We start from the raw sequence: 11,628 nt of genomic DNA on the forward strand, positions 1-11,628 counted from the left end.
TATACTTGCCCTAAAAGCGGTCAAAAGCTCATACACATGGCTTCCACCCCAACAACGCCAACAGCACTAAGTTCAACTTCATCCTCACCATGGATCCCAACCACGCCTACTACTAGCACCAGATATCCGAGTTCTGATCCACAACCATAACCATACACTGGACCAAGAGCGGGTGGCGCTAAAGGAGAAGATCGATCGGCTTTCCCGTGAGGAGACCGCTCTCCGGGACTGATCTATGCCGACTCAGGTAGCAGCAGCCAGGGATGAAGTCCCAACTCGACGGTCTCGATCAACGCCTTCATGATATGGAGCAAAGACAAGAGAAGATGATCTCCTTCATCCAAAGAGCCATTCAAAATCCTAAGTTTATGGAAACTTTTGTGAAGATAGCTGTTGCTGGGTCCATGGACTTCTCGGTGATTCACAAGAAGCGAAGGCTGCCTAATGGTAATAGTTACTATAATGATCACAGTACAGCTACGAAGAATGAAGATGTCGGGCATGCGTTTTTAGTGATAAGTTGAGACTGGTGTTCTCTTTCTTACCTCTTCTTATCATGTTTTGATTACTTGGTTGTGCTCCGAGGGTTACCTAAGTGAAGCATGCTTCCTGTTTGATGTAATTCTTGGTGATGGCATTTGACCCACTCTTTTTTTTTCTTTTTTTCTTTTTTGAAGTACTGGGCCTATGGCTATTGCAAAGGACAGAGAATGTTGAGCACCGAGTGAATTTGTAGCTCATGAAGTCGCATGAGTACAGTTTTGGATCATAAGTTGTGCATGGTAATGATTCATGGATATGCCAAAGAAGGGAGGATAAATCTAGCTCCAGTATTGTAAAAACTATGATATGGACTCTGCTTTGAGGCTTCTTAACATAATGAAGAGTTATGGTGTCACGCCAAATCTTTACCCCTATACTGCAGTGATAACCGCACTTTTACAAGAATGGTTGATTAAAAACTGATGACCTTATGTTCCAGCTGCTGATTAAGAATCTTTTATTTGATCATATGCCTTGGATGAAGGGCAAGCTTTTGGATGGCTTGTACAAGAATGGTTGCAATATCAACGTTTTGAGGTTTGCCAGATTGTGTACTTCTAATTCAGATGAGGAATTGCAATAGGAAATCAAGCTTCTTTTGATGAGACGGCAGGAGGTAATATAATTCCATAATGGCCTTGAGAGTTACATCCTCAACAGCTGCTCCTATAATGCCAGTGTCAGCAGCAGCAGCATCAGCATGAGCGGGGCTGAGGGTTGTGTTACAGCTGATTCATTGAATGAGGATGACTTGAGCTGCTCCTCTGGCAAAGATGCTTTAAGGTCCTCTTCCTCCTCTTAATAGATCTAATTGCATTGATGGTGAAGAACCATGTTAAACCTAGTCTTTTTCACATTTGCAGCTGTGATCAGTGGTATATGCAAAAATGTCTCACCAAAAAAAAAAATAAAAAAACAAAAAACAAAATAAAATAAAATAAAATATGGAACTTTCTTTAGCTGTAAAATTGGAGGAAGCAAAGTGCTTACTTTTTAAGTTGTTGTCACAAAGTACTATCATGCTATGAAAACTGTTTATGTTCAGTTTGTTTAATCTGATTTTTAGCATTGCCTTTATATAGTTTATTCCGATGATGAATAATAAAATGAAGTGCTTCTGGTTTATTAACATGAAATGATAAAAGGCCCACTTAATCCAAATATAAGATAAAAAAAATGCAGTGATGATTTTGGATAAGAAAAAGATATGTCCAAAGCGAACATCCTCTTTCTTAAGGAGCTGGTTTATGAGTAATGTGTAAAAGACTGCCCGGCACAAAACCATCCTTCAGCATCATATGCAAATATTTGATAGCCATTCTAAACATGCTAGTCGTTTATAAGTCCATTTCTCTCTGTTTTTTTCTCTCTTCTATCAAAGCTCCAAATTTTTCAAAAAACAACAACAAATACTGAGAGGTTTGTGATGCCATTACATGCCTCCTTCATCTAAAGTGAAACCTGGACTATTTGGATGCAAACGCGTTGCAGATTCAGTCATACAAGCAATCAAAGAAGAATTTGAATGTTTGAATAGTGATCCGGAAAGCAGGCTTCTTCACCACTAGCTGCATGAATCTACCACACTTTTATGGATTCTAATAGTCAATGCTCAGGAAGTGGCTCTTTGGATTTTGATGATGCAACCATTTAATGTTGCAAATTTTATTTTATTATTATTATAAAGAAGCTATTGTTGGATGTCATGGGAGCTTTGAAATTAAAAAAAAAAATTGAGAATGGGCCTCCGTTGATGTAATGAAGTTTGCTGAAAATATATATAAAAAAAATTAAATTACAACCTATATCCATGATTTCTCTCAATTTAAATGTGTGTATATATATTATAAGAGAAATGACCTATTTAGGTTATCAAGTGCATGCATACCCACATGCATGATTTAAAAAAAAACAATCCATAAAAGCGGGTCCTACACCATGAAAGAGACACATGCAAATCACCAAATGGTAGGAAAAAGCATGCATATTCATGGGCATATATAAAAATAAAAAATAAAGAAGTATGGACCCACCATTTAAAAGATGCATGTGGGAGTGAGAAGATGATGAGTATGGAGTTTCCAGGCAATTCATAAAAGCATAAAATGATAAACATAAATCTCAATTTACGAGCAGATAAGCATGCATGCATATTTTAAAATAATAATAATAATAATAATAATAAAAGCAGGACCACCATTGTTCATTCACATATAGAATCCAAAGGCACATGAACGTTAGAATGAGTAAAGAGAACACAAGAGGGAGCCATCCTCCATGGTGAACTTTGGTAAGGCATCAACAGGTTGTGACTAACATGACAATGACCACAACCAGCTCTGAAAATCAGGTGAAATTTATGGCATCTTTTCATAAAGTTATAAAAAAAAGAAAAAAAAAAGTGTTAAAGAAAAAGCCTGCATAAAAAAATAAAAATGGAATGAGAAGCATGCATAAGTGCATGACATAAAGAAATAAAAAAATGGAAAGCATACTATATACCCACATGCCTTAAAAATAAATAAATAGAATATATAAAAAAAAAAATATATATAATTTTAAAAAAATAGGTCCCACCATGAGAAGGAGATATACATGGGATACTATAAAAAAATCAGAATGAATAACCCTATTATGATGAGTGTGGATAAAAATAAATAATACTAATAATAAGAATGAAAAAAAAAGAAGAGGAAAATCTGGAAATGATATGCAAGCAAATGGATAGCAGGAAAAATGCATGGAGAAAACTTATCCTGAGGCAAACAAAAAAAACAATAAATAAATAAAATAATAATAATAGAAAAAAGAATAATAAAATAATAAACTCTAATCTCAAAGTAGCGACAAGGGTGCTTACTTGAGGTGGTGGCTAAATTTGTCTCAAGACAGTAATGAGATATATATATATATATATATATATATTTTTAAGGTCAGCAAAGTATGCAACGCGGTGATAAGGCACAAGCAGTGGTGACTTGTTTCAAGATGACGACAAAAATTATATAATATATATATAAATTTTAATGCAGTCATGAGATATTTATTTCAAGACAGCAATCAGACATGCAACGCAATGATGACGCACATGCAGTGACATATTATGCTATACATAATCAAAACCAAAGCAACTAAGTCAAGACTTGAAATATAAAAGAATCAAGATTTGAATATTTATATAAATGACAATTGGACTCAGCGGTCTCAAGATATCCAAAGTCGAAGATCCAAAGAGTTTCATAAGTCAATATTTAAACAAAAATCATATAAATCGACAATTGAACTCAAAGGTCTCAGGACATCGAAAGTCGAAGACCCAAAGAGTTTCACAAGTCAATATTTAAAAATATATATAAATCAAAAATTTAGCTCAAGGGTCTCAAGACATTAAAAAGTCAAAGACCCAAAGAGTTTGACAAGTCAATATTTCAAAATTTATATAAATCGACAATTGAGCTCAGCGGTCTCAGGGCATCGAAAGTCAAAGACCCAACGAGTTTCACAAGTCAATATTTGAAATCCATATAAATTGACAATTAAACTCAGTAGTCTCAAGACGTCTGAAGTCAAATACCCAAAGAGTTATGAAGGGAACTTCACAAGCATAAAAGCCTGAGCTTATGAAAAGTCAAAATCAAGACTATGGTTCATCAACATGGAGGAGTCATAACTTGAAATTCAAATCAAACTCAAGATTCAAATCAAATCCAAAATGGAAAACATGAAAGACACAAGTTCGGAAACAAGTCTATAAGTCAAGATGATTGTTAAGATGATTTCAATTTTCTTGTATTTTCAATGAAGTTTATGAACTCATATTTATTGAAATGAATGAAAATTGATTATCACAATCGGTTTCCTTATTCACACTTATTTCTTAATCAGAGGTTCCTGCGACAATGTCCAGGGTAATTAACATTAAGGGCTTGCCTTTAATGGAAGCCATGAACCCATAATCTATTGAAGAACCCACGAAACAAATATGATATTTGTGGTTCGATATATCATCTGGTGTCTTCTTCATGATACCAGACGCGTATTTTCGATCCCACAGGGATGTTGCAACATGTTCACACCATGTGTGGGGTCAAGTATTGGGCATGACGACCAGTCGATACTGATGCTACTACTGCCTTGACTCTCCCCATACTCCTCCTACTGCTATTGCTGCTGGTTCTCCGTCTAGACTACCCCCGGCTTCTCGTGCCTTCTCTAGCCACGTTGAGCACGTCACATGTTCTTCTTCAGCGTTTAGGTGGCTGCAGAGGAGCGTGGTTAGGATTACTGAGCACTTGAGCATTCGTCTCTTACCTGAGCCCACCTCCCATGTGCGCCCTTCTCACCATATTGGGGTCGATACTTCGGACCTTGCTGAGCACTTAGGTATTTAATTCAGTTAGGAAGGGGAGTCCCTTGCTATACTGACATTTTGGTTTGTTTCATTTATGAATTTACTTTTCCATATTTTGAGTTTTTGTTGCTTTTATTTTGTTTTGTATGTTGAGTTTCACTTGTGTACCTCTTATCTCATCTCACGGATTGTGTGTTGTTGATTAGAGTGTGAAAAACACGCTGAGAGTGGCACCATCACTCTCCGTGTTTAGGAAAGTTGGATAAACTCCTCTTTAATTCTTTTTGTTCTCAATTACTAATTTTCATTGCTTATTGTTATATATTGAGGACAATGCACTATTCAAGTATGGGTGAGGGTTTGTTTTAGTTGTATGCCTTTTGTGATGAGTGCTTAATTAAGGATGATCTATGATTGTTTTTTATAGAAATTCTTAAACCTAGGGGGACACATGTGTGTTAGTAACTTATTTAGAGCTAAATTGTAAACTCACTCTTGTTTTGAGGACCTAAGTTTCATCGCATCGCTCTAAGTTTGGAGCCAATTGCTTTAGGTTGACATCCTAGCTATTTTTGATCAAGTCATCTTGTTTTTAATTAAAAAAATGAGATTGGGAAATCGGATTTCTTTTGGAATGCCCTACCTGTTGTTTTTGAAAATTTTGTTTAAAAAGATGGTAGAAAATGCTATCACCTTCGAAGAGTGAAAGCCGCTCTTGAGTAGTCAAATTTTGGGCATTACAAGTGTACATTTGATGACCTATGAAGAGAGAAGGCTACCTCTAGGCCATATGAAGCTACTACCCACTATGTGTTGTCTGATTAAGGTACATTATTGTTAACTTGACTACTTATAAGCATAGGGCACTCAAATTAGGGTCACACACACACACAAGATTTTCAAACTAAGAGTGTAACCTTTTGTTGAGCATTCATGTTTTCTTTTAACCCCTGTTGTTCCCTTTATGCTTAATAATTTTCTAGTCTCTTTAGATCAGAAGTGATGCACTCATCTTTAATTTGATTGAGCAATGTGAGATTGCTTAAGGACAAGCAATGATTCAAATGTGGGGGGTATTTGATGAATGCAATTTATATCGTGTTTTACTTATCCCCCCCCCAAAATTCATTCTTTTGCTTGTCTTTTAGCACATTTTGGATATATTCGATGCTATTTTGGGTATATTTGTTCATGGTACAGGAATTTAGGGTTCAAAGCAATTAGGAGTGAAATCAAGGACAAAATAAGCAAAGAATGTAGATTTTTCTAAGTGTCCAAACTAAGCATGGGCAGAGCATGATCGTGCTCTGTCCCCGTGATTATCACTGTCTGAAGATGTCAGAGTAGCTGACCAAGCATGAGGGTGCTTCCTCCCTGTGATTTTCTCTGAATTGAAGCACCAACTGCTCATAGGGGAAGCACGACCAGAGAGCTCCTTATAAGGTCCTGCTCAGGCAAAGCACGATCATGCTCTCCCCATGATTTCTTTGGCTAACACTTAGCCGATTCACTCAGAAGTCCCACAAAAGTGCACGGTCTGAGCACGACCGTACTAGATAGTGTTGAGCCCGAAAGTTCCTTTTTAACTCCTAGATCTAGGGTTTCTTCTCATCTTTTGTTCAGTAGGTTTTCTTCTCCACTTGGAGAGTGCTGATAAGGATGATGATCAAGCTTTACCGCACCGTCTAAGTAGATCAAGGTCGAGTTAGAGGCACAAGGGAAGTGGAATTAGTTTATTCATGTAGCTTTTGAAGCTCAACTAAGAAGATTTTGTAAAAAGGGAAACTCATGATTTCTCACCTCAATGCATTCATTCATTCTTCTCAGTTGTACGAAATTCATGAGGGAGCTAACCATTCCATGGTGCCCTGGGATATTGTACTATGTTGCCTAGTGTACTTTGACTACTTGTTTTTAATATCTATGGAGTTCTAATGCTTTTTTTGTATGTTTATTCATGTGTATGCATAACTTGGCATGCTTAATTTGCATAGTTGTTTGTGTAAAACTTGGTGTGCGTGGATTACTGTAGTTGTGATTGCCTCGTGTAGTTGCAAAATTTAGCGTGTATGAAGCACATAGTTACACCTGCAAAACTTGGCATAGTTGATAGCCATAGATGCAACATTGCTTTAGAGCACCCGCAAGAATCTTAGGATATACCTGGTAGAAATTAGAAGTAAGTTATTACACTATAGCACATAAGAATCATCCCAAGGTATTGCTCTCTTGTTGTTGAAAACTAGATCCTAGTCTACTTGATAATTTCACCCTTATCTTCTTATTCTTGTTTAGTGATTTGTTAGACCTACCAATTCTTGATCTATTAGACATTAGAGAAGCAATTAGTACTAGAAGTCCAGTTGATATGGTTCGACAACCCTACCCCTTGCGGGATACCACTTTATTACTTACTAAGATCAGTACACTTGCAGAGAGTGCATCAACTAAATTGTATTCCAATTCATTCTTCATGTCAGGTGGACGCACATTCAAGTGGATGATGATAGACATAGTAATAGCCATAATTTAAGGATGTACAAACATTTACTTGTTCGGTTGGAATTTAAAAGGTAATTTTTTTTTTAAAAAAAAAGAGATATAAATAATCATATATATAAATTTGTACATTAATGATTGACACACGCCAACCACGCAAATGGTTTGATGCGAGTAACACCATAAGTATACTAGTCATCATGTAATACCTCGTGGATAAGCACGAGGGTCGTATTCCTCAAGGAATGGCGAGAGGCTCCTATTACTTCCTTTTTATTTAATCAATAGCCTAACATCTATGGTGTTCCTTGGATATAATTCTACAAACTAATTACTAAGATACGATTGAGAATCATGAAGCACAATTGGAAGGAGTGTGGTACCCATATGGGAATCCCTTCAACAATTACTTGTGATGTGTAATAAGATATGACAGTTGTGATTTAGTGTTGGACTGGGGGATTTCAGAAGCTTGTTGGTCCCAATCTCCTGGCAACCAAATCTGAAATACTAGAAACTTAAGATGGATTCTCTTCCAACCCAGCCTCTTATGGTTGTCTTAAGATCAAGAACTCCATTAAAAGGACTAATCAAACCATAATTAAGAAATCTAGTAATACCTAATCTTTTAGCACATGCATAGATCTAACAAGGCGTGGGTATTCTAATGAGTGAGAAATTATTCCTCACAACATCAATAAAATAGCATTAAATAATCATGCAATGAATCCAAGTTAACTAGAAAGATTAATGAATTGCCAATAAGAATTCACAAGTAAGAGTTAAGGTACATTGACATACAATTCCCCTCGAATTGGGGTCCTATGGATAAAGAATAAAGATTAAAGAATATAAAATCCACAAGACAAGAATAAAGAATTCTAAAACGAACTCCCATCAATAGGTCTCCGATGGTTGAGTTTGAGAAAATCCCAAGGATGTCAAGATGGCGTCGAATCTCTTCGCGTGCCCTCAACACTGTCAATATGTGTTGCACCCCTCTTAGGAATCTCATCGGAATTCACTTAAATAATGTTGATCCTCATTTCCAGAGAACACTACTCTCTAGAAATCGGGCTGCCTCTAGCCAATTTTGGCAAAAGAATCCCCATTGAATAATAAAATCTAGGAATATTTATAGATTGGGCTAGCCACGGGTTCTCAATGCTTGTTATGAAGGCTATTGTGATCAAATTTGATTTCTTGGGTCGCAAGTCGCATCCTGGAACAGTCTAGTTCTAAGCGTTATCTGTTATAACCATAGCCGTTGTAACGGGTTGTTGTGTCTCCTGTGACATCTTCCCATGGTCTTGAACATTGGCACAATCAGACCACGATAGTCGTGCAGCCATGGTGATGTTATGTTGGTTGTATATTTGTCCGATTTGCCTCGACTCGCCTCAATATTTGTTTATTTGGCCCTAAAACACATTGAAAGCCCATGGTGAACAAAAGAATGTGATTTTGTACTAGTTTGGTACTAAACATATAAGATTTCATTCTAAATGTAGTGCAAATGATGTTTAAAATATGCACGTTCAAGCACTTATCTATGATTATTGCTAACCTTTTAAACAAAATTTTAAATGGTTTGTATGGAGACTATATGATACGAACAAGATAACTGGAGAAAGTCCTACTTGAAATTTATGTAAACAATTTTTTTATGGACCATATTTACATCATAGATTTGTTTTAAAAGTTGTTAAGAAGCACCAAACAGATAAAGTGACAAGACAATTTGGATTTGTCTAAGGTATTCCACAAGCTCTAGTTGACATTGGACCAACTCATGATCATGACCTTCATGGTAGAGCAGACACAAATTGGGGAAAAACACATGTTAAAGTGATTGGATATTAGAGAGAGAGCATCGCATTGTCTTCATCTTAATCTTTCAGCTGGGAGAAATCCAATGTCTATGCCATATTATGATTGGTATACCACCAATACTAGTCAATTTGTCATCTTGATCTATTAGACCATCATAGGAGGAGTAATATTCTTCCAGCTCTGCTTAGAGCCTTTCCTACAACTAATGTAGATGTTCCACCACTAAGTCCTCCACTACAAAGACATCGTAAGTGTAGTTCTTGTTGTGAGGGTAAAGATGAACCTATTTTGCATCAATAATAGAATGAAGTTTGTCACCTAATTCAATCATCAATTGATGTTTCCATCAGCTAATTATCTCATAAATGTGGAATTGATTCACTTGATCCCAATAGATATTCAATGGCTCTAGGGATGGACTCCATGCTGAATCTATTTGAATATCAACCTCATGTACTGATGGAATGAGGTAAATCAAGTTGATGAAGATAATTTTTTCCAAGAAGTTTGGCTATCACCCCTATATCAATCATATTTTGCTAAAAACTTGAACACTTTTCTTTCAACTATACAAGAGTCACGAGATTTATCTGATAATGATCCATCTACCGAACCACAGAGAAGACATAAACTACATGACTATCTAATTAATATAGATATTCACCCAGCTCAATGAGTATAGTGAATCGTCGATGATAACTATTGTATTACTTGTTTTGTTTTTCTTACTAATCATCAAACTATGAAGTAACTACAAGTATTTATTATTTAAAAGAACACTTTAATTTTCATAGTTGTTGGTTTGCTACATTTTATCAAGATATAACCTATTATGCACTTTATTGATATTTGTGTCTACGTAACTTTGTTATGAAATTGGCTTGTAAACCAAGTTGTTAATAAATATGTACGGTTTTCCTTGTTTTTTTTTTTTTAACAACTTTGATAAGACTATTTGATTTTCATCTTAATGATGTTGAACAATATGGAAAACTTATATCACAATGATAATGGATGAAAATGGTTACATATATTATAGGAAGATTACAACAATTACATTATTTAGGCTATATTAAGATTGACTACTTGGACTAGCTACATTGGAACAATTTCTATGAGTATCACCTTCATTTCGACATCTACCATAATGTTTTGGCTAACCACCTTCCCTTATATCCATTGCATTATAAATCTTCATGGATTTAAGGCATCTTTTCAAAGGTCTTCGCATCGTATGGTTAGGACATAAACATGGACTATTATAAGGGTTTTAATATCCCTCATTTGACATGACTTGAAACTTTTTACAATATATATTAAAAATAGTCTCAAGACTATAAACATTGTCAATGTAATCCTTGCCAGTATAGATGAATGAATGTCTACGCTACAATAACATAGAACAAGGGAAATGAAGTGTTTGAAATTCACCGCAGTCGAACAATCATACCGTCAAATCAAATGCGGTAATTGCTATTTGCACCACCATACTATGGTGGTGCCATTTTGTCTACCATGAAAGATTTTTTTATTATCAAATTGACGAACATAAATGCTATCTATTGTTTGTTGATTTTCTCAAATTATCTTTAGTAATGTTTCTTAAAGTAGTTGACTATGATGCAATTTAAGCTTGTGCCTATACACTTTTCCTTACAAACAACTCAACCACTCGCAAGTATGTCAATTTAATTAAAGCTATTATAGGAAGGTTCCTTATCCCCTTTAGTGATGCATTAATAAATTCAGCAAGGTTGGTAGTTATATGCCCATACCTTTAACCTTCATTGGTCAAAGGCTTGAGCCCACTTCTCCTGCAATATATTATCTAACCACCTCATTTCCTTTGAATCGTATTCCGGCAATAAGTCATACCAATAGTTAAAATCATGAGTAGCTTTCAAATAACCTACATTAATCACAATAAAAAAAGTAAGACAAGCTAAACAAATAATAACAATATTGGATTAAACCTAGAAAAAAAATGTAAGTTTATGATTTACTAGCATTAATAACTATCCATTGCATTTCTTTATTTTTGAAATGACACATAATGTTTGCAGAGTTATGCATAATGTAACAAATATGTTAAGTATGAGCAAGATTTATTCGGTGACCTAATACTCTAAACGCTCTTTCATAGCCTCCCGAAGATTGAAAATAAAGTAGATTTCTTCTTGTGGTGTTACATTGGTGGGCAAATGCCCTAAGAAGAAATGCCATTCATCTATTGTCTCTCCTTCCATGATGCAAATGTAATTACAAGAATGTTTTTATAACCATCTTAAGCGACTACTATCAGCAAAGTTCCTTTATATTTTTCATAAAGGTGTGTGTTGTCTATGTGCACTATCGGCTTGTAATATTTAAAAGTCTCCATACATAAGGGGAAACTTCAAAAA

General features: G+C 35.4%; 1 protein-coding gene across 1 annotated transcript; it reads left to right on the forward strand.

Annotated features, from left to right (window-relative positions):
• The first annotated feature begins 263 nt into the window (after window positions 1-263).
• LOC120268447 (heat stress transcription factor A-5-like) lies at window positions 264-1,345 on the forward strand. Its single transcript, XM_039275853.1, has 3 exons — window positions 264-512; window positions 983-1,080; window positions 1,204-1,345. The coding sequence occupies exons 1-3, from the start codon at window positions 264-266 to the stop codon at window positions 1,343-1,345; spliced, it is 489 nt and encodes a 162-aa protein (XP_039131787.1).
• Window positions 1,346-11,628: the final 10,283 nt, after the last annotated feature.

The sequence above is a fragment of the Dioscorea cayenensis genome, chromosome 9 (assembly GCF_009730915.1).
Source record: "Dioscorea cayenensis subsp. rotundata cultivar TDr96_F1 chromosome 9, TDr96_F1_v2_PseudoChromosome.rev07_lg8_w22 25.fasta, whole genome shotgun sequence".
Lineage (NCBI taxonomy): Eukaryota > Viridiplantae > Streptophyta > Magnoliopsida > Dioscoreales > Dioscoreaceae > Dioscorea > Dioscorea cayenensis.